We start from the raw sequence: 24599 nt of genomic DNA on the forward strand, positions 1-24599 counted from the left end.
GTTTTTCCAGGACCCATCAGTCATTGTCCTTCAATCTAGTTGTGGAGGGTGCAGCTCAGCTCCAAGTCACCGGTTTTCAATCTTAGTTGCAGGGGGCGCAGCCCACCATCCCATGTGGGAATCGAACCAGCAACCTTGTTAAGAGCTCGCGCTCTAACCAACTGAGCCATTTGGCCACCCCATCACTCTTGACTCCTCACTAAATAAGACAACAATATTTGTATTCTTACCATGATCTCCTCTTGGCTTTTCCCTTCTGCTTCCAAAATTTTTCCAGCTCTACCTTTATTTTAATATCATCAAATTTGTCACAAATGCAGTCTGTTTCATAATCATAATTTAGTCTATTATTTTGTCTATAGCTTGATTTTGAAAGTAAAAACAAATACTTTCCTTTGACTTTGTAAAATGTTTGTCATTGCAGAGCTACTGAGGCAGCAGAGTTTAGTTCTTTCTCTGTGGGTTCAACATGCCAGCTCCTGTTCTCTTAGGAATAGAATGTGCCTAGTAGCAAGGTGAAATTTCAAATGGCTTCTGTTTTTCTTATTCTCAGTCTATTCTCCTCCATGAATCCACAGTTGTGCTTAATATTTGGACCACAATTTCCTTTTGCAGTTTATTTTAAAGTTTTCTTTCTGGGTTTCTATTGCTTTCCTTTTTCTTTTTGATAAAAGCATATGTGTTTTCTGTAGACTAAAAGTTACCTTATCATTAGTTACATGAAATCACAGCCTTTCTCTTTTCTCACTCAGATTTTTACTGCTTTGTAAATGTTGGTGGTTCTTTCTGGAAGCTTCTTGGATCCTTTTTATCTTTCAGTTCTAAAATTTCACAGAATGTGTCTGATTTTTTTTTTTTTAACCATTCACATTGCTGAATATTTAGCAGGCACTTCCAATATGAAGATTTCTGTATTCTATAGCCTTGAGAAATTTTCTTCTATTATTTTATTTCTAATGTTTTCTGTTTGGTTTTCTGTTATCTTTTTGACTCTCTGTCTTTGAGTTTTTTGTCTCATATTGTTATTTTTATGGGGGCTATTTTACTTTTTGGGAAATGCCTTCAACTTATTCTCTTATGAAATTGTTATTTTTAAACTATTTGATGTTCCTTTTCATAGTATTCTATTTTTATCTTATTGATGCAGTTTTTCTTGAAGACTAATTAGATTTTTTAAAGCCTTCTCCTGTGATACCTGAAATACTTATGTCTCCCATGGAGTCTATTATTCCCAATATAGATCCTCTTTCAAGGTGCTGGTTTTCCTCAGATATCTGATGATTCTGGTTGTACTTTCCTATTTAAGGGTGAAGGATCAGTTTATTTATTCAGGTCTGCTGGAGACAATTCACTCTGCTCCTGACTGGATGGGTCTAGATCTTCCATCAGTCTCTTCAGGAATGAGAAGTAGGACCGGTAGCTCTATGGCTCGGTTTGTTGGCTGGAGGATTTTGTTTTTACATGGACTGATGGCAAGATCACCATTAGGCTGGACTCCCCACAAAACAAATGGTAGATTGAGGAGAGTTTTGCTCGGGGGCAGCCATAGCCATACTCTCATTCTTAGTCCACACGCACATGCACATACGTTAGATATGCAGAAACTTTAGTGTCCCTATTATGTACCTCTTTGTTTCCTGCAGTGGACACACAATGCCTGGCTCGAGGTAAAAATACAATAATTGTTTTAAATGACCATATAATAGTAGCAAACAGCTTTTATGTATTTGCTTTTGAGGGTTCACCACTCATTAAGTCATACTCCTTGTACCCAAGCAACTAATAGTCTAGCTTCTAATGGAAGAAACAGATGTATAAACAAATCACTATAATAAAGAGAGATAAGTGCGACAGAATGTGTTTGTACAAAATGGTGGCACTTGAGAAAGAGACATTAAGTCTGAACCAGGAGATGGAGAGAGAGAGAGTGAGTGAGGGAGAGAACTGCAGAAGAAAGAAGGTGACATTTCCAGAGGCAGGAGAGTGTATTGGATGAAAGTGCAGCTGCTGCCTCTGGAGCCAGGTTACTCAGATTTGAATCCCAATTCTGTCACTTACTGATTCTCCTTGGACAAGTTATCTCTTTGCCTGTTTCCTTCCCTGTGAAATGGGCATATAATAGCCCCGACCTCCTCGAGTTTTTGTGAGGATTAAATTTATTACTATACATAAAATGCGTCAGTAGCACATTGGATACAAATTAGCTCATTGTTATTGCTGTTATTTCTTGATATGGCCTTGAATGAAGCGTTTGCTAGCCAGAGAATGGGCAGATGGTTATTGCTGGGAAAATAAGCTTTGTGAGCGCAGCAGGCACGGCAGCTGGAACATGCAGCACATTTAGAGAGGAGAATGGCTGAGTGTGGCTAGAATGCAGGTTCCAGGACACATGCCAGAATAAAGCTGGGAAGGAGCTGCACAGGTCACAGGAGGCCAGGGACGTGCACAGAGCGGCTGCTTACACATCTCTCATCATCAGTGTTCTAGCTTGAGGTGCTGGGTGCCTATGCATTTCACATGGAAGGCAATTCATGAAGTTAGGGAATCTAATAACCTAAATACATTTTAAAACTTCTACGGACCTCATTTAATAGGTGACATGGACAATTCGGAATTTTGAGAATATGTGGAAATGTTTCCCTGAAGAAGACAGTCAGGGAGATGACAGGATTTAAAGTGATTGAGTGAACAACTTCATAGCAGGGGTGGGTTAGGTGGTCTTTTGTAAGAGGCGTTAGACTTGTGGGTAACTTTGACTTCTAGTACTTGGTCCAGTGTGCTGAAGGGTTAGGCAGATTTTGGAAAGACATGATGGTAAGCTTTCTAACCATGTAGAGCCACATAAGATGTGGTGTGCCTCTGAGGCAGTAGGGGTCCAACCACTGGAAGTGCCCAAGCAGATGGAGGTGGCCGATCAGGGCTGACGTGACATGGGGGTGTGGGGGTCTTTTGCCTGGGGTGGGCCCACATGCCTCTGCTCATGTGGTCCCCAGGCCAGAACTCATTTCTCAGTTTCTCCATTGCAGCCTGAGCACCTCCTCTCCCACCTCGCTCCCCATCTATAGGTATGTGGTTTCACTTTGCTTTAGAAATTTCAGTACTGAAGGATTGGCTCAGGGTAAGCAAACAGGCTGAGGCTGAGGCTCTGACACCCTCTGCTTTGCCACACCATTGATGTCTCCCCAACTGGGCCTGAAAATTGCTTTAAAAAGTCTTCAGTCTACTGCTCCTTGCCCTCTGATTACACATGGCTTGCGCTCTTTCCAAAAGTCAAGGTGTATTTCCTAATACCTTTCAACTTCTTCCTCTGCTTTCTTATAAGATCCCCCAATCCTTGCTCCTCATAAATTCCCACTTCCACAAACCTTGGGCAGGACAGGAAACACAAGGCAGGTTGAATCACTGTGACCCAACTTCTACGTTATCCATCTTGGCTTGTTTTAGGCTTTTGTCTGAGGAATAGAGCCGCTTTTTCGTGGCTGCTATCACGCCTGTACCTAAAAGCTCCCATGCCCCACAGCCATTAGTGTTTGTTTTGGAGGCTTTTAAAAGTCAGGTCTCCTCCTCAGAGATCCATTGGTACACAGCACAGAAGCAAGCATGGGAAGCTTCAAATGCTGTTGCCTTGAACAGATACTTGGGGGCTTGTAGATGGCTTTAAAGAATAGAATTACAATGGTATTTCCACGAACAGGTAGAGATCCTGAGGAAACTGGAACTATTTCTCCCCAATCTGGCCAATGATCCTTGCTGAGGGGGCTGATTTGCCCTGTGTTTTATGCTGGACTGGGCAAAATAAACAGTCTGCACAGAGAGCACTAATTGCTTCATTTATTCCTCCATTTAGCCAAGGAAACATCAGAGTTCATTCAGCCTCAGAATGGAAAATTACATGTTGGGGATAAAATAGCGACACTGAGGGAATGACAATGCAATTCAGGTTCCACTCGTTCACATATTTTATTTATCTAGTGAAGGGAGGGGAAAAAAAAAAGAATACAAAGGTGCACAAAGTCTGAGAGAATACCAAGGTCACATCCTCCATTTTCCTCAGTCCATTGAAATCCACAGATTAAATAAAATTGCAAAGGTATGAGACAAACATCTTGCTGGAGAATAAGAGGTCTTCTTGGAGAAAGAAAACCCTTTTTAAGGTTAATATCTACTCAGGGGTTTCTTATTTGATAATGGCTTACTTTAGTCTTTATAAAAATATGGCAGCATCATATAAACTGCTGGGGTTGGATATTTAAGGGTAGGTGGGCAGAGGCTGCTGACTGGGCGACTCTCCAAGAGTCCAGGTCTGAAAGAATCCCACTGTGGTGAGGGCCAAAGAACATCATAAACATCCTTGGGAGGGGGGAGACATGGTGACACACGATAAAAAAGGATTCTCAGATATCACACTCCAGGACTCCCATTATACAGATGGGAAAACTGAGGCTTGGGAGATTAAATGATTTCCCTAAGGTCACATAGCTAGTTAATAGTAGGAACTCCAATTTCTTGGCTTCTAAGTCAGTTGTTTTGGACATTGTGTAAATAAATGCTCCCAACATTAACTTCTTTCCCAAGATTCTACAGTTGGCAATTTTAGCTTTTTAAGAGGAAAAAACTAAAGAAAAAAATGATGTATGGAGAACTCTGATAAATTTGTATCCAATCTCAAGAACCTCATGTTAAGATATAGTTAAAGGACTAGCGTTTGGTTCAAAGTCAGGGAATTTCATTTTTCTAAGAATACATATGACAATATCTTATACTTAGTGAGACAGGAATGGAAGGCAGCACCACACAGGGGAGATGAGAAAAACCAATATTGGAAAATAAAATGGGCCACATTAGCGATTGGTAGGCTGGTCTAAACTGTTTCAGCGTTTTCCAATAACACGGAAAATGACACTAAGTCACAATCTATGGGAGGGGAGTGTGACAGGACCACTGGCGGGCACACAGAAACACCCTCTAAGCAGCTGGGAGCCCGTGCACAGCTGGACACATGGCATCCACCAGAGCCACTGGGCTGAGCGAGTGTGAGCTCACGCCTGTGCTGCCCACGGTTGCGCACAGTCCTGTGCAAATCAACGCCAAATCTCTGTCACTTCAAAAGCTGGCTTGCTCTGTTGTAACCCTGTGAGTAAATCAGAGAGGTGGGGACTGGTCGTGGTGTGGGGCTGGTTCAGGTTGCCGAGACAGGCTGCACATTTTGAACCCTGGACAAGGTGACTGGTATCTTTGTTTCCCCTGGGCCCGGAGCTTTTGTAATGGGCTGGGAGTGCGCCTTGATGTCTGCGATTCGCTCTTTAAACTTTTGCTGCAGGAATTTTTCTTCTTTGGAGTAACTTTTTGCAAACACCGACATCAGCAGGCACCCTGCCATGGACGTGCCCCCAATGCAGAAGAGCACAGCTCCTGCCAACTTGTACATGTCAAGGGCTCCGTTAAACTGGACAGCATGTGTGTCGACCACCACGAAATCGGCTTCACCAAAAGCTTCAATTTTGGGGGGCACAAGAAAGCCCACTGCCAGAACCGTCAATCCAAGAATCACAAAGACTGTGCCAGAGATGAGTCCGACCTAGAAAAACAAGATACAAGAAACAAGACAGTGAAACAAGACAGATAAGCACGGTGCTTCAGCTATCCCTGAGCTTCCCAGGGCAGGACTTTTCTTGGTTTGTTTTTTTGAAGGGAAGTGCATTTTCCTAGTCACCCCCAATTTATATGCCTACACAATTTTCTGGTTTAAAAAGAAGGCAGAAGAAGACCTTTCTGATTTTAATGCCAGCCAGAAATTGCAGTGCTGTCATGATTTTTTTTTCCTTTGTGCTTGCAGTTTGTACAAAGCTTTGCAGTTGACAAAGCCCCCTTTTGCTTACATTGTCTCATTAGGTCTTGGGGAAGAGAAAAGCAGCCCTGATTTCCAGGAGCTGGCCTGACCCTATCCGCTAGGCATAGATGTTGTTAGAAGCTGCCTGGAGCTCACAGCGAAGCCATGTTGTTTTCCTGTCGGCACAAATCAATCTCATAGAACATAACATCAGACAAGCTCATTCTGTACCTGTGATGAAGTGCAACTACTTCATCGTTTTCTCTAAGCACAGCAAAAACAAGGTCATTGTGCAAGCCACAAAATACCCAACACTTCCCCTTTCACCCCTCCCTACTCACCCCCGCCACTAATACGAATGACTGCTGTTTCTTTACCAATTACTGCTTTAGTCTGGCTAGGCTGCTCTCCATATAGATAAGATTCATTAAGAAATCAAATCATAGAATTGTCCCTGACAAAGCAGTGATGTCCTGTTCCCTTAGACTCTCCCCCAAACCACCCAACCAAAGCCTGTAATATGTCCCTTCTCATACTCCCTTACTGAAATACCCTATGGGATCATCTCTCTCACTACGATGCGTAATAAACCCAACTCGCTCAATACATTGGTATGTACCGGTGATTTTGGCTGGTGGACATTGACAGTCTGTATAACTACTCACCCTTTCCTCAAGTAAGGGAGGAAGGAATCATAATCGCCAGTTTACAGGTGAGGAAACGTAGCCTCACAGAGCGTAGGTCACTGGCCCAGAATGGACAGCTAGCAAGTTGCAGAGGAGGGTGAGAAGCCACAGATCTCACCCCCGGCTAGTGCTTTTTCCTCTAACATGAAACTATTTGGGTTTTACTTGTGCAGATGAGACCTGTTAGGAATAGCAGATGGAGGTTACATTGCATCAGCTCAAGTTCTAATAAAATGTAGCACGCTGAAGATGGAATGTAACATACCATTTAGTGGTCTAAGCTCAGAGGTGTGGAGATAACAGACTCAGGCTTGGAGTCTAGCATCGCCAACTAGAAAGTCACTTAAATGACTCTCTTGTTAATTTCCCATCTCTAAAATGATAAATGGTAATAGTACGTACCTCATACTGTTGTTTTGAGGACTAAATGAGACATGCACGAAAGTGCTTAGTCCTGTGCCTGGCTAAGTAATAGATTGTAACAAGTAGCTGTTATTATTGGGAAATGCACCTCTCATAAAATTATGCTGCATTGGCATCCGCATTACAACATAACACTCAGCACTTGGAATAAAGAACAGCTAACATAGTTATTTATTTTTTAAACACATTTTTCATTTCTTCCTGTTTCTAATTACTGTTAGTTAGAACAAGGTTGGGAAAATGACAAAATGCATAACACCATGTAATCTGGAACATTTAAAGTATGTGTAACTTATTTATTTATTAAATTCCAGGGTAATACACTAATAAAGAGGTTTGGATAACAGAAGGAAAACATTGCAAATCCATCACCTTAACAAAGAGGGGAAAGGGGAACGAGTATATTGGGCATTGTGAACCTTGAAAAGGGATATAGCTGCCAAGAAGGACTCCTTGTGGTTAATTGGGCTCAAATTTATAACCAGAAGTCTCTAAGCCATTGGTGAGGCCTCTCATGCACGCTGCGTTTCTGGAGAAAGCCGCAGGCTGAGCTGTCAGCGTCTTACACTATGCTTCTGCACAGTGTGCGCTGACCGTTACAAAGAAGTTCCTGGAATTGTATTTTGACCAATGGGCTGAGACCTGACCGCTGCACAATCAGAGTTGTGCAGCTACATCCTCATTTGCATCTTTACTGACCAATCAGAGTGGTGCCAGCTAATCAGACCCTGCTATTTGAACCAATCAAACTGTGCAAATTTGGATTGCAGAAAAATGGACCCATCAGGAACCAGGGTGGGAGCTTTCTCTATATAAGCCAGCCTCCCCTTTGTTTCAGTGGAATGCACTTTCTGTTTCTTCTGGAGGTTGTGTTTCCCAGGCTTGCAAACTGTTTTACTTGAATAAAGTTTCTTCTTTTACTGTACCCCAGATTGGAGACTCCTGCTGGCATTGGATTGGTAACAGCCACCTTTTGTTGACAGCATCTATTGTGACCTAAGAATATTGCTAGGTGTATTTTTCACTTTATCCTCACCAGCATCTTATGAGAGGTAGGTATTTCTATTCCCATTTTACCTGTAGGAAACTGAAGTTTTTAGGGTTGAAGAAGCATAGTTGCAGGTCCCATAGTAGCAGGTGCCTTGACCTGGCTCTAACCCAGTGCAAGACTTCTAAGCGCCGCCCCTCTTTTATTTTCCCACGTTACTTCACCAGTTACTATTTCGTATACTACCTGCTATTTTTTTATTGCAACAAGAGTTTTTGTTACCATACATGGACAAGATTCCATTATGTAATATTGTAAAAAGAAAACTGAAAAACAGAAAGTCAATATAATGTCCTCTGAAAAAAAGAGAAACTATTCTACAGAAGATATTAGTAATACAGGAAAACTTGGGTTATAAAATATAACAGTTTGAATGGCTTTCTACATCTTTCTAAAAATGGTGGTGAATAAATTCACCTCCAAAGACTATCTTTTAAAAATAACTTTAAAATAGTGACTCACATTGGAAAATTCTGAATGCACAAACAAAATTAACTTAAATATCCATGGTGACAAGCTGCATATGTCACTAAATCACCTCCCTCCTCGAGAATTGGCACTCATTCTCAAAAATGGAGGCCAGCGAAAATGTATCCATCTTAGTTCATGAGGTTCTTAAGAGCAACTGAGGCCAGTGTTACGGATCTTCTATTTCTGTCTTGTCTCTCCACAGCTCTTATTGTGCTTAATAAATATTCCTGACTGACTAACCTAAACCACCAGACTGCTGCATATGGAGCCAGGTGATTGATTCTCAGAACAGTCTGCTCCTCAGCTCAGCAGTGCTTTATAGATTAAGATCCACTCTTGGAATATCACTCAGAAGCTAAAAGGCAAACCATGACTTGCAGATGGCGGAACTTCTGCTCACTTTAAGAACTCGAAAGAGGCTGGCCTCCTTGAGCCTCCTCCCTTTTCCTTGTTATATTGGAGTAGCAGAGAGAGGCCGGCCATCTATGGAGGGGAGCGCAAGGTGATGAAGAGCTAACTCCAAAGATGCTGAAGGAGCCATCAGAGCAAAGCTAATGAGGATCTCCAAGAGGTGTGACCAGAGAGGGACTCCAAATCTGTTAAGACATGCCAGGGAGAGCTTGGGATGGTAGGTGTGAAGGAGCAATGATAGGACCAAAACCTCCCTGCATCTTGACTTCCTCAGCATATAATGGAGGTGAAGAGGCGTGTTGGGATGCATAAGCTTACTCCTGGTACCATGTTGGAATACCGGAAAGAATAAAAGAACTTTGGTGGTGATGCTACACAATATCGTAACAACTGTCTCTGGTCACAGCTCTAAGTTGAAGTGGTCCTAGGTCTAAAAGGGGGCTCTCTATTAAATAGAGTTAAAGCAGTGCAACACAGAGGTATTTTAAGGGTCTAAGAGACCAAAGCAGCCCCATGCAGGGCCATGCAGAAGAATTGAAATGCTGCTGGGCAAGAGGCCTCCCCCAGGTGATTAGATCAACAACGAGAGAGAGAGAGAGAGAGAGAGAGAGAGAGAGAGAGAGAGAGAGAGAGACCTCCCCAGACAGTAACAAAGCTAAAAGACAGCAGCAAAGACAGTTTCTGAGCTGTGATTTCTCATGACTCTCTTGACTGCAGGGAGGATGTGTGAAAACCCCGTCCCTGCGCCTGGAAAGGAGGGCTGGATAAAGAGAACTTGAATTCCAGAAATTCTGCTGCTGGGGGCGACAAGACAGAGACGGCTGTTATTTTGACCAACATCCCTTTCGTTGTTTCTCCATGAGCTGATGATTTCTGAAAATGCAGTTTATTCCAATAAGCAGACCGGGGAGCAGGAGCAACGCAGCTGTTCTGGCAGAGAGGAGGCAGTAATGACTGTTGGAAGCAAGAACTAGTGTGGCAGGGAAGAACAGCGTGTGGCGGGGAATGCTGGCTGGAGCTAACTCTGTAAGGAGCCATCTGGGTTAGAGGTAACTCAGGGGAAGCACATCAGGAGTGAAGCCTGGCTTTTCTTCTTCATTAGCCCTGAGGGCTGTTGCTGACCTCTCCTCAGCAGGGTCTGAGCTATGAGTGGTGTCATTTGCCAGCAGTGATGACAGATTCTAGCTCATCTCTCCTGACCTTCTTGCTTGACCTACTTGTAAAGACACTGAGCTTTACAAAGTCATGGCCTATGCCAGGCTATGATCTAGGTCCTTCCACATGCTTTACCTCCTACCGTCTTCACAGTTGCCCTTCGCCTGGGTAGTGATACCCATTTATCCCACATTAGCTCTTCTACCTTACAGAGGCTCTGTCCCTCTAGCATTCAACTGCTTCCTCCTTCAAAACGTATTCTAGATCCCTGTGTTCCTCTCCAGCTACTGCTTGAACTCAGTCTTGACCTTGATAGCCAAGCTTGGTCCTCCATGATTTCACTGAAATTGTTCTCTCTGAAGTTACTAAAGACCTCCTAATTGTCACATCAAATGGGATTTTTCTCTTTTGCACTCATTTGAATGTTCTGCAGCCCTTCGTGCTTTCTGAAAACCATCACTTACTGTTACCACTGAGACAACTCTCTTCGCTTTCCACATCTACCTCTTTAATAACCCACTCTCAGCCCACTTTACCAGACACTGTTCTTAAGTTAACCCTGGTATTCTCCAGGGTTCGACCCTTGACTCACACCTTTTGTTCAATATGTCCTCTCTAGCGTTTAACCTGTGGCTGCAATTTCAGACCCCACCCATAGACCGATGATTTCCAAATCTCCATCTCCAGCCTACATCATTCTCCTAGGTTCTAGCCTCGTATTTCTGAGAGCCAATAAGAGGATCTACACAAAAACGTCCCCGAGGCTCAGGAAACCAAAAATATTCAAAAAATGGTACTCCTTCCTTCCTTCCCAATTTTTCTGTGTTCCTGCTAGCCACCCATTCACTGAGTCTGTCCTCACATTCACAGTCAGTAGATAATTAAATATTATTGATTCTACCTGGTAATGCTCCCTTGAATTTCGTCTCTCCATCCCTACTTCTGCTCTAATGGTGCAGCTACTCTTATATCATCGCAATGTCATTCTGATGGTCTCCATTGCTACTCTCATCCTGCATTATCCATCTTTCAAGTACCATCTGAGAAAACGTTTAAAAACAGAATGAGTGCCACGTGGTTTCTCTTAAGAGGCTTCCATAGCTCTTCTCATTTTTACTATAAAACCAGCTCCTTACTGTCCAGCAAAACTTTAAAAGACAAATCTAAGCTCTAAGTTTAAATTCTGACTTAGCTCAGGGGAAGCTGGAGCGATCAGGATGGAGAGGAGGAAGGCCTTGAGAGAAAAGAGAGGGGCAAGAAGCTCTTTCTCCTTGAGTAAGGCTATGGAGGAGGTGGTCTTGCCTTGTACCTGAACATGGCTGTTGGACACCCTTTGAGTGGTTGAGGACAAGGTGAAAAGGAGGATAACGCTGAGGTGAGGAAAGAATGATTGGGAGTGAGAAGACTTCTCCCATTAGTTCACACCTGCCAGACTGAGGCTGTTTGCTGCACAATCAGGTGGCAACAGCCTTAGTCAAGGTCTAGTGCAAGGATCAGAAAGAAGAAGCATTCCACCTTAGGCAGCAGCAATGGGTGGCAGCGTGTAGGTGGGACCATGTCACATAGAGTTTTGCATATGGCAACAGTTGCAGGCACTGGGATAAAGTGGTGGCTGAGGCAACCATGCCATAATGCAGAACATGTGAGGCCCAGAGAATGTGTGCAATATTCTGTCTGTGTGTGTGTGTGTGTGTGCACGTGCGCATGCCTGATTATGACATAACCTCCCCAAGAAAGCCTAGAGTTATTATGACTTTGCCCCCTCACTGTACTCAAACTGGAAGCTTCTAGAGACATTTGTTTCACGGCGTTGAAAAGTCTTCCATGATCCAGCTCTTGTATGCGTTCCAACAGTCATCTCTTGACCCCTCTCCTTCAACGTCCGAGCTTGTACCCCAGCCCTACTGAACTATTTGCAGCCTCCAGAACATGCTGCCTTCTCTCACGGCTCAGTTTTTGCAGGGCTTTCTTTCTATGGGGTGCCCTGTTGCTGTTTGTTCACAGGTGATCTCTTCTGTGGAGCTCTTTCCTCCTCAGGCTGCATCAGGTCCTCCCCTCCCCGAACCCTGTGCCCCCAGTAAATAATATGACTCGGGAGTGTTGATCATGTTGGGTTGTGACCATCTATGTACACGCCCACCTTCCCTACTTGTGAACTCCTCCGAGTCCGGGCTATCTCTTATTCCCAGGTGAAGAATAGCATCTTAGTCACAACTGAATCCTAGAGCCTACCACATGGCCTTGTGCAGAGTGGACATACAAATGTCTGTGGAAAGTAAGAATAGCACGGTGAGATAGATGCTCTGTAGATCCACGGGACAGAGCAAATATTCTAACTCAGGCCCATTTGATACCAGTCTCCATTCTCATTCAGCCCCTCCATGCTGCCCACTGCTGAGGAGATGGAGGTGACGAAACAATGATACTTAGGTTACTCAGGTTGACTATAGGGTTCCGAATGGCCAGTGTTTAGCGGTTAGGATTTGAGTCTAGGATTTGGATTTTGCTGGGACATAATCTCTACGAGGCCATGGACTTTTGTCTGTTTTTTTTTTTCTTTCTTTCTCCAAAGTAGGTCCAACACAACAGGAACACATACTTTCTTGTTTGTGCAAAATAAAAAGGAGAAAATATTGAAATCTGAATTCTGGGGTTGGTAATTTACTGTGAGTTCTTTATTTTAAATCCATACCTATATATTGTTTGATGGATTGACAGCATCGCAAATCACATAACCCACCACTGCTTTGGATACCCACGAATGCTGACAGTATTCTGTATGTCAGTGGCATTTTAGGCTCTTGGCACAACAGAACTGTCAAGCAAATATTTGCTTTTTGACACACACTGAAGCAACCACCCACTTATGTGGGTAAATACAAGATGTGCCAAGCATGGCTATGTATTGCTTTGATCCAGGCCAGTGAGGATTCACCAGAGGTGACATTTCTACAGGGCAAGGATGATGGCTTGATCAATTCTAAAACAGAGCATGTGACACTAGTTAAGATTTTGAATTAACAAAGGTCTTGGGTAATCTATGGTAACAACTATGTTACCCAATACTTTATTTATTAACTAGATTTCCAGTTTTATTTTCATTTCAGAACTCAGTGTCCCATATGGCATCTGGTAACAGTAACTTCTACATCGAATGCTTATTGAGTGCATACTAGACATTGTTCTAAGCTCTTTGCAAGTATTATTTTACTTAATTCTCACAACTTTATATGATCGGTACTATATGTATCACTGTAAGAATCCCATTAAGGTCAATTACTTGTCCAAAGTTGCAAAGCTATTAAATGGAAGAGCTGAGATTTCAACCATGCAGTCTGAGGACATAGAGTCCATGCTAATAATCATTATGCTACATTGTCTCTTGTTACAGTATTGCCATTAATTGCAAGTTTATATCAATATCAATGTTAAAAATTCTGAGATCTTTTGGGAGAAAGTCAGGATGGTTGGAAATCCCTGAGGCACAGAATGTTAGAGCAGTATGGGACCTGAGATATCATCCAAGGCTGTATTTTCTCAGCATCTCTTCCTGAATCCTCAGCCTTTTCTTGACTTCTAAATGTTAGAATGTCTCAACGCCCTCTTCTATGTCCCTACTCTCTTCCTAGGTGATCCCATCTAGTCTGGTGCCTTATATGCATTCTATATGCTAACGACTCCCAATCCATGAACTGCAGATCAGTGCATTTAAATTGCCACTAGAGTTCTCCACTTGCATGTCTAATAGGCATCGTCAAGATAACATGGCCAGAATCAAACTCTTGGTTCCCCACCCATCCCACTACTCTCCTAGTATTCTCCATCCCAGTAAATGATAACATCATTCACTAAATAGCTCGGGCTACAAGACTTGGAGTCATGCTTGACTCCTCTTTGTCTCACATCTGATTCATCAGCTGAGCGCTTGGTCTTCAAACTTTATGCTACATCTGACTACTTCTCACCATCTCCACTACCACCACCTTGATATAAGACACCATCATCTCTTACCAGGGTACTTTAACAGCCTCCTGAATAATCTAGCTGCTTCTACACTTGTCCTTCTATCACCTATTTTCTGTACAGCAGCCAGAATTATCCCATTAAAATGTTAGTCAGATCGTATCACTCCTTTGCATAAAATGTCCCTGTGGGTTCTCATGTTTCTCAAGGTAAGAACCAAGGTCCTCGCTATCATGTACATGGCTCTACATAAATTATCTGTGCCATTATTTTTCTGAATCCATTGCCTGTCCTTTCTCCCTCTCATTCCACTCCAATCAGACTGTATCTCTTGTTATTTTTTCAAACACACTGAACTTGTTCCCATTTCAGAGCTTTTAGATTTGCTGCTTTCCCAGCCTAGCATGACCTTCAGCCAGACAATGTAATGGTCTGCTTCCTCAGCTCATCCTGGTATGTGCTCAAATGTCATCTCTTCTGAAAGGCTTTCAATAATCAGCACGTGTAAATACCAGTCCCCCATCACTCCTGCTCCTCTTATCCTGTTTTATTCTCTTCATTGCACTTATCACTACCTGACATTCTATTATGTGTTTTTATTTGTTTATAGTCTGTTTCCCATGATAGATTATAAATTCCATGAGGGCAAAGACTTTTTCTTCTCCTGTTTACCACTCTCATCTCCAGCACTTTGAAACTTCTTGGCACAGAGTAGGTGCTCACTGTGTTGGCTGACTGAATACATAGTCTAATGAGGCTCCTTCATTTGAGGAAGTTGAAGTTCAGACAGCTTCATGATCACATAGCTGGTAGAGCTAGAGCTGACCTGCTGACCACTGTATTACGTCTCAGCATTAACTCCCCTAATTATTTCTTTTTAATCATTGTTGTAATTTGTCAAGTAATATTTAGCAAGCCTGTGAGGGAGGCTGACAGCATATAATGTTTTGTCCATGGATGGCTTCACAGTTGGTGAATTTAGTGGCACATGACTAACAGTAGCAAAAAGAATAAAAATGGCAATTATACTTATTGCTGTTTAACCTACAAATCAACAATGATGCCGTGCTTAGAGGCTTTCTTCAGCCCACGGTTTATAGTCTCCTTTCCTAAGGGAGGAAAACTGCACTTAGCATCACTGGGAGTGAGGCACACACAGAGTTCCAAACCTCTCCAGTGTTCTACAGCTACGGTACTCAGCATATCCAACACCTGTTCCATTTCCTGAATTAAAAACATGCTCTTGACTTACCTTCCAGAATACTGAGCTCCACCTGTTAGGTGATCTCTGGATCTGGAAATCATCCTCATTCTCCCAGATCGAGGTGGCACAGTCCTCATAAAACTGGTGCAGGTAGGACCGGACTCCATAGCGCTGGTACCCGCCCTCGCCAGCAGCCTGTGCCTGCTTGGACCCACAGACGTTGCTACAAGAACTCATCCTTCCCAGCTGGAATGAGAACATTCACGTGCATCACCCTCATGCGCTCTGGCCTCAGGATCATTAAAGGCACATTAAAGGTGAGAACCAGGCTGAGTATTGCTCTTTTCTTATAAGACACTTTTTAAGACCTGTCTTTCTTATAAGGTTAATACAAAACATCACAGAATACTCAATGACTAGACCTGTTTCTTCATACATGAAATAAGACATAACAGCACAGTTCACTTACAGTATGCAAAAATTTAACCGTGAAGCACGTAAGAAATGGCAATAAAGAAGCCGAGATTTTCATTATCTTGACAAGAAATCTTCAATCTCTCAGAATCCAGTCGTATTTACACTTAGATGTTTGGCAGGCAGTCACTCTATACAGATGGAATTTGTCTTAGACTGTCCTCTCAGCTGCTTAACCATGTTCCCTTGTGTAAAAGACATGGTGTTACCCTTAGCAGTTTGAAATTCTGCTTTTGGATCTCATGTATGTTGCGCTAACATTTTAACTAATTGTCAAGTTGTACAGACACTTTATTAAAAACCTGCTGAGCTGAGCAACTTACGCTCACGCTTTATTAATCACTAATGGCTTGGCCAATAATTTACACATCACTAACTGTAACACCTGATATTTCAGTAATTCTCTGTGGATACATCTGTCCATGTGGGATGCTAAAATGTAGGGAGTAGACCCTGCCTTGTATTATTTTCCATGAAGTGTCTGGTATAAATAAGAACTCGGAGAGTGGTTAAATGAAACTATATTCCAGGTGAGTTGTTTGGGACTCTGCATTTTTCTTGATTTGACCTACTCAATACCCTTAGAGACAGGCATTTGGTTATTAATTCATGGTTTAAAAGAGGATTTACTGAAGAGACAGCAATTTTGATGAGTAAGGGAATTCTCAGTTACTCTCTGCTCCTTTGTTTTCTGATTGCCATATAAGCAGATTAGCATGTAGCTAGAGGTGCTAAATACTTATTTAGATGTTACAGTTATCCTCTAGATGGTTTTCCCTGTGTGAACATAGTCTCAAAATAACAAAGCAAGGAAGAACATAGAAGGGTATTTTCCCTTTGAATCAGGTTTTCTCAGGGTTTGTGCTATCATCCAGGCTAACAGAAGACATTAAATATTTCCAATTACTCATCAGGAAACTAAGTAGTTATGTTTATCTACAAGAAAAAAAGATAATCTAAATTTCTAGCAAGTGCCCCTGTGTGGACATTTGGTTTGGTTAGATAGAATCATGGGCCTACCACCCAAGTTCGAGCCAGGGAGAATTAGCATTTTCCTGTCCCACGGCCACAAAGTAAACCTATAAGAATATCTTGTAAATGTGCGCCCTTGGGCACAAATGGGTTTGTGCGAGGAAATGTTGTCAGATTCAGGAAAATATGGCCTTGATCTTAGACAAATGATGCAATCATGTGCTACAGATGGTTACCAATAACCTCATCTTTTAAAGTATTGATTAATATTACATTTAGTAATATTACATTTAGCCTACCTCCCTGAAACATCTTTCTGTTTCAGGTATAGCCACCATCTAAAGATATCACCCAGGAGGAGAGAGCAGGGGAGGCTTTTGTTTTCTTAACTTATAGACATTTTGGAAGGATATCATTTCATTAAAAAAATCAAGAGTTTAGAATGTACTTTGGCAGATTAGCAGAGCAAAGCCTGATGCATCAAATACTTTTGTTAATCTAGTATTCATACGAGTTTTCATATTTTAAATTCTAATATGACCTATTTAGTACCTTTTATTTACTGCTTATACAATGAAGATGATTAATAAGAGCCTATTACTAGTAATGCATAATTTTAAAGGTGCTTTCTTTTTAAGACATTCTAATAAAATTTCAGTCAAAGGGAGATAGGATTATTATTACTAATTCTGCTTTGTCCTTGAAGAAACTGAGGCATAGAAAAATCATCTGCTAAAGGTTATACCATGAGTCAGGGAGCAGATGAAACATGACAATTAACACATGGACTGAATCATATACTTGGATAATCAGAACCGACTCATCCAAATATATTTTTTTCAGATTTCCTACAAAGCATCAGAGAACTTAACATAAACAAAGGACAAAAATATATATGATAGGAATAAAAAAAAAATCCCTCATAGCAACAGTAAGAGTTATTTTTTTAGATGCTGAAGTCATTCTTTCTCAGGCTTGAACTTTCATACAGAGCAGGACCATGTGACATACTGTAGTCACTCCCTGCACAGCTTGTTTCCGGCACATCGGATTAACTGTTTCTGCTTTGTAGCACGAGACTCAGTAGTCTAACTTTGTTAAATGCAACATGGGTAACATCATAAGAGAGAGAGAAAGTGTCAAAGACAATTGTTGAGGCGGAGGGATGGAGGCTCTGTTCTAAGCAGAATGGATTTTTAGTGATGCCAGATACATTCCAGAAAAGGAATCCTAATAAGCCTTATTTTCCCCTCTAAGCAAAAGCATGTGGCCTGCATTGTGCTAAGCACACTGGGATCTAACCCTAGTTCTTCATCTGCCACTTACTGGTCATGGCAGCTCCGGCAAGCTCACTAACCTGTCTGGGCTCTGGTGTCATCACCCTTAAAATACCTAAGATGGTTGGACCAGAAAGCCTCTACTTCCTTCCCGATGGAGATTTCCAGGAGTCTTTGGCCATGAATCTACAGAATGAGTCAATTATTTTTGTTGGATCAACAACTAGGTTTAATGATTTCCCACCTCCTCCCACACCCTCATTGATTGATTGTCATTGTCCCAAATTCTGCTTTATTGTATGTATGAAGCTTCAGTTTAAAAGAGCATATAAGCTATTAACTAGCTTAATTAGTTGGTATTAAGTAGAATGAATGATAATGTGTTGTTTATTTGTTTAATAAGTTAAGTTCAGTATCATGAATATTGCCTAAAACAGTAATCCCTGAGGATCTTAGGGATTCATACATCTTCCCAAACATGTAACTTGTTGGGATTCACTCCTAGAGAAGAATTAACACTTTACAGGATCATGAATTTTAAAATATAACATATTAGAGTGAGACTTTATGCCTACAAAATCTCAACAGAGCTACATTCCTCATAGAGAAGCCAGTAACCTTTTGTCACAATATAGAAAATATTACAGTAATTTGGAATCTACTTATGAAGTCACTGTAAAAGCTAGGTAATTATTATACAATAAACTAGGGTTGCAAAGGGACAGAAGATATGTCAAAAGCTTTTTAGCTTGGCTCAGCACTTGCCTAATGAGCAATGTTTCATGAGAATTCTGATAGTCGTATTTCAATAGCTATAGTAGCAACAGCCGCAAAAACAGTAATGTTAAATCTGTAATTGTTGTTATGCGACAGATCCTAGAGAGCTCCGATTTTTAGAGATAGCCTTAACATCCTAGGAAGTGCATGAGCTGGGGACTGGGGGAGGGAATATATTTTCCAACCTTGTATTAAATGAGTCTTATGAATATTCATTTTATAGAACACTCTAGTGGGGTGTGTTGTGTCCTCACTGCCAGCATGGCCAGCATGATGGAACACAAGCAACATTAATATCTGGTTGTTTGGTCATCTATGAAGAGGCAATTGTTTGTGTTCTCCCTGAAGGATATTCTAGGTGATGATAAGTGAGGATACATCCATGGTTTTCTTTTTTTTTTATAATCTGTCTATGATATTGATCTCAATTGCATGGACAATTATACATTAAATGGGCATTGAGTTCTCAGCAACACGGCACAACTATCATATCCCAGAAACCCATAGGAGAAAATCATACCTTAACTCCCCTTCCAAACTCTTCCAAAAGACTTTCTGCAATCAGTACATGAAATGTTAGCCCTCTATCACTCTCCATCCCCTTGTCCAGATTTGTTTCTCTTCACAGCATTTATTAGTACCTGATACTCTATTATGTGGTTTATTTGTTTATGGTCTGATAGACCATATACATGATAGACTGTAAGCTTCATGAAGGCAGGGCTTTTTCTGTCCTGTTTACCATGTTGATCCCAAGCACTTTGAAATTTCTTAGTACAGAGTTCTACATGGGTTGGAATGGGTGATAGGCTGAGTGGTCCTTCATTTTTCATTCCTCTGTTCGTTCAATGTTTTTTAAAGCACTAATTCTGTGCCAGATTATGTGAGGCGATGGTTACAAAGATGAGTTGGGCATAGTCTGCTCTCAATGGACTCTTGGATTAGAAGGATAAACACTCATGAAGCAATAAATGCAACAAAATGGGCACCAAAATGAGGTATTTGTGGCAGGAGGGAGCACAGATGTTGAGAATCCTTTGAACAATTCCTCTGTTTGGCAAACAAAACCATACATGTGTTACTATGATCTCTATGTGTGCCAATACATGAAAGTATCAATTTGTTGGAAATTCAAATTTGTCTCAGATGTGCAGTTACTTTTTATTTTACTTGAAAAAATGTTCATAGCCATGAAAACAGAAATAAGTATGCCACATGAAATTCTAAGGACACCAGAGACTTTATGTATCTGTCTTCATGAGCTCCTTCAGCAAAGAGAGGCAGGAAATTGAGACACAAAAAGATGAGTGTTTTCCCATGGCTCTGTGTGAGTCAGTTGTGAAGCCCGGTACAGGCCCTGTTTTATTTATTCTATTTGAAATATCATTCAATTTTCATGCTGCTTTTCTCGCCCATAAAATCATTCTGAGATAATGAGAGTGAAGTTCCCATTAGAGCCACTCTTCCACAGGGCCAGTGCTGCAAGGTATAGGCACATAGATGATTCAGAACATTTATCTCACACCAAACCAAAAGGCCAATTCACTTAAAAGATTCAGATGCACAGTGGATGCAGGAAGGCACGAAAGCCTGTTAACAGCTTTTTCACTTTTAAAGCAGGCATTCTGAAATTATGTGAGCATGACCTTAAAACTTGGAAATGTGTTTCTATCAATGGATCATTTGAGAGATACTTTATTTTCCTAGAATAGAGGTAGAGATTGTGGCTCTGTATTATGTGCTTTTTTTATACCCTGCAAGTCAGTGGATGTGCAGCCACCATATAAATTTTAAAAGAGGGGTAATGAGGTGCAATTATCTTATTAATTTAATTTTTCAAGATGTATTTTCAAGTAAGGTATATAATAAAGTCCAAAACCAAAATAAAAGGAAGAACCCATATTCTCTTTAAATCTCTTCTTTATCTACGTGCATCACAAAGTGTTTATAAATCTACCTGGGACAAGGTTTGAGTCTTACCTTTGAAGTCCTCCTCTTCCTCTTTTTGTTTTATTTACTCTTTGACCTTTCTTTTTAACGGCACATTCTTCAATCCTATTTAAGAAAAAAAATCTCTGCAGAATGTTATCCAGACAAAAACCTCAATTTCATAAGCCATTCTCGTAAGTTACACAGAATCATTTTAATGTTGATGAAAACATTGACAAAGGACTTCTTGTTGAAGAGTAGAGATAGCTTTTTTTTCACACAAAAGTATAACATTTTGTAACTTTCTACTGGGTTCTCTTGAGAGTTTATAGAGTAAATGAGACAACATAAATAAAAAGGACTCTGTAAACTATAACATTCTATATAAACACTATTCTTATTTTGATATAATTATATCCCATGCAGTCAATGATACCATTTTATTTTAAAAATTCTAAGTGAAATGATCACTTGCTTCCTAGATACTCCAGAATTGAACTATTTGGCGCCTGTTCCATTATATTATAAAATAAATGAATCTTATAGCCATTGCATTTTCCGATCTATCTACTTACATGCCTTTTAGACTTAGTAAGGCTCTTTGGATGATTTACTCATTTGGTTGATTTTCACTCCTATATCCATTTTCTTCCTATCATGATCATTTTATTTTCCATCTGCCTAAGAAAACCAGGTACCCAGGCAAGATTTAATTTAAAAGTCATTGCCAGCTTTAGAGCTACTGGTTTCCTACATTATTCTAGTCATGTGAAACAAAATAATAACTGGGGACATGTTTTTCAAGAGGTCTTTAAGAATTCTTTCTGATAATGAACAGTTCCCCATCCATTTGCAGGAGAACCTCAAAGACTTGAGATGAGTAAGCCTAGTTGAGAACTGACAAACTGTTTTCAGTATTTTGCAGGTTCTGTCTATATGAACCATAACTAAACCTTCTCCAAGATTCGTTTTTTTTTCTTTGCACCGAAATTTTATTTTGTGGTATCCTGGATCTGGATAAGCAAAAGAAAACAAGCCACTGTTATCTTTCTCCTTTCCTCTCCTCTCCTCTCCTCTTCCCTCCCCTCCCCTCCCCCTCCCTTCCCTTCCTGTTCTCTCTCTCTCTCTCTCTCTCAATTCAACCTCCCTTCTTTTTATCTGTCGCCTTCCCCCATTTTCTTTATAGGAATTGACTCCACACTTGCTCTTCACCAAAGGCTGGCTTGGAGCCCTTGGAGCTTTCCAAGGTGCTGAAAACATTTCTGCTCCAGAGCCAGGAACCAATTAAGCAAACAACTGTTTAACTCCAGCTCTGTTTTCTTTGAGGTAATCAGCCTTGGTCTTACCTCCACCCAACGCCCCTTTCTAAGCACAGAAGTGGTCCTGAGATAATATCAAAGCATTCAAATATTTTTAAACCTGGCAAAGGAATGGGGAAGGCACGTGGGGGTTAAATTCAGCCTAGAAAACAAATCAAACCAGCTTTGCAAACTCCAAGTACATATATTTCACTCTTACTAATATACAAGTTTTCTTGACTCACAGAAAATAAACTCTTAAGTTGTCCCTGTATACCTCCCAAATTCTTACATAATACAAACCACAAATCGCCAAAGCGATTTGTGTTGGCTACTCCTAATTTGTAAGTGTCCACGGATTTTAATATCATGATTTTTGTAGAGATAATAAACATGAGTCGGTAATACGTGTGTGTGTGTGTATGTATAAGAGAGAGAGAGAGAGAGAGAGAGAGAGAGAGAGAGAGAGAGAGAGAGAGAGAGAGAGAGAGAGAGAGAGAGAGAGAGAGAACGAATATTTGTGCATGAGGAAAGAGGAAAGAAAAAGGGAGGAGAGGGAGAACTGGAGACAAACCTAGTATAGAACACCGCATCCCGGGCTTTGCATGTCTTTACCTGGCCCCTCCGATCCCCTGACCCGTGGAGCAAGTGCAGCCAGCTAGCCGCAGATCTCTCGCTGGGGTCCCATCGCCGCCGCCGCCGCCGCAGCCGCCGCCGCCGCCGCGGCTCCCGCCGCACCAAGCTCAGCCTGCGTGTGATTGACAGCTGGGCGCCCCGCGTGCCCGCGCATCTGAGGCCCGCGCAGTCGCCGCTGCTGCCTCCACAGGGGCGGGATCGGCGCTGCGCGGGCGGGCGGTGAGTGGGCGAGGCCCGAGCGGCGAGTGGGCGGGGCCCCGAGCGACCAGGCGCGCGAGCCTCCTTCCGGCTTGCGACTCGGGCCTGTACTTCTCTGGGCAAGGCTCGTCCCTGTGTGTGCCCTGCGGAAGCTCCACGGGACGGGAACCTTGCCTGCCTTTTTGCCTTGTCCACTGTTTTCTTCTCCCGCCCAGCACGATGTCTGGCCACAACAGGCTCGATACACTTATTTGTCTTTTAATGAATAGAGAAGGCAGACACACCTGAAGTCTGCTTCTTCCACCACCACTCCTTTTGGGGATGTGTAGAGACTTCTGTGCCCCCTGTTTTTTGTCCTTGAGGAGACACACAGGGTGAGGACCTTTGCTAACTGGCAAAGCGCTGCCCAAATGAAAAAAACAAAACAAAACAAACCTCACTGCGTCAGCATTGGGTGCTTTCAGTTCCTCATCTCGCCCCTGACCTCAAAGTCAGGACGTCTCAGTGGGTGAGATGGAAGAAGGATGAAGAAAATGGAATCAATGATAATATTCAAGAAAAACTCACAGATGCATGAAGATAAGAACACACCAGAAAAGTACCTGTGAATACCTCAGAAAATCTGTGTAGGTGTGAGCAAGAGAGTGTATAAACTCAGTGACCCCTTGCTTCGTAAGACGCTGCAGAACGTTGGTAAGTGGCATTTAATGAAAATGATTCCTAAGGTAGTTAATCTTTGCACAGCCATTCTGCACATGAAATGATAATAACACCGGACATTTACGTAGTGCTTCCTAGGTGCCAGGGATTGTTTGAGGTACCGCACACATATATGAATTGTATGCGTATGAAATCATTACATCCTCACGTCAGCCTTCTATGGTAAGTATTCTTTATTATCCCAATTTTACAGATGAGGAGACTGAGGTGCAGAGAGAATTGACTTGCACCCGTGATGGTACAGGCTCACAATTAACTTGTCACAAGCCACACTACTGAATGGGAAACGTGGACTGGAATCCACAGGGGTGTCTCCTAGAGAAGAGTGAGGGTGTAAGTGATATTTTTGCCTAAACACACTAAGGAACAACTATTTTTATTAAACAGTGGAGTGACCAAAGTAAATGTTGAGCACATGTTTTGAAGGGAACCAAGGACAGCGATCTTTGTTCCACAGGGTTGCAACCCTTACCCCACTTTCAATACTACAACAGTCCCTTTTTATCCACGTGGGATACATTCCAAGACCCTGATACCATGGATAATATCGAACCCGACATATACTATTGTTTTTTTTCCCTATACGTACATACACCTATGATACAATTTGTAGCAGGATTCTTTTGCTTGCCTTGTTAAGAACATTTACCCGTTCACTTCAAGGAAGCACTTCATGGCTTTTTTTGGCATATCCAAATTGCCAGCGTCACTACTCTTGAACTTTGAGGCCATTACTAAGTAAAATAAGGGTTACCTGAACACCAAGATGGCCACTCAGTGACTAATGGGTGGGGGGGTGTCTACAGGGTGGAGATGCTGGACGAAGGGAATGATTCCTGTCCTGCTCTAGAAGGAGGGGGGTGGTGGGAGATTTCAGCATGATACTCAGAACAGTGCACAATTTAAAACTTAGGAATTGTTTATTTCTGGAATTTTCCACTTAATATTTTTGGACGGTGGTTGACTGCAGGTAACTGAAACCTCGCAATGCAAAACCGTGGATAGGGGGTGGAGGTACGACTGTACTTTTCAACATGACTTAAGCCTGTAGGTGCCACTTCTTTCTTTCTCCCTTCTCAGTATTCATGAAAGTGCATTTTTTTTTTTTTGGAGTTTTGACGTGTTGC

General features: G+C 41.8%; 1 protein-coding gene across 1 annotated transcript; it reads right to left on the bottom strand.

Annotated features, from left to right (window-relative positions):
• Window positions 1-3853: 3853 nt before the first annotated feature.
• On the bottom strand, window positions 3854-22696 carry NRSN1 (neurensin 1). Its single transcript, XM_033115918.1, has 4 exons — window positions 22534-22696; window positions 20672-20746; window positions 15240-15437; window positions 3854-5578 (listed from the first exon to the last, which is right to left on the bottom strand). The coding sequence occupies exons 3-4, from the start codon at window positions 15426-15428 to the stop codon at window positions 5180-5182; spliced, it is 588 nt and encodes a 195-aa protein (XP_032971809.1). The 5' UTR covers window positions 15429-15437; window positions 20672-20746; window positions 22534-22696; the 3' UTR covers window positions 3854-5179.
• Window positions 22697-24599: the final 1903 nt, after the last annotated feature.

This window comes from Rhinolophus ferrumequinum, chromosome 9, assembly GCF_004115265.2.
Source record: "Rhinolophus ferrumequinum isolate MPI-CBG mRhiFer1 chromosome 9, mRhiFer1_v1.p, whole genome shotgun sequence".
Taxonomy (NCBI): domain Eukaryota; kingdom Metazoa; phylum Chordata; class Mammalia; order Chiroptera; family Rhinolophidae; genus Rhinolophus; species Rhinolophus ferrumequinum.

Coding starts and splice junctions, on each gene's coding strand:
- NRSN1 (XM_033115918.1), bottom strand. CDS start 15,428: ATGAGTTCTTGTAGCAACGTCTGTGGGTCCAAGCAGGCACAGGCTGCT. Junction 5,579..15,239: donor GGAGCTCAGTATTCTGGAAG/GTAAGTCAAGAG, acceptor TTGTTTTTCTAG/GTCGGACTCATCTCTGGCAC.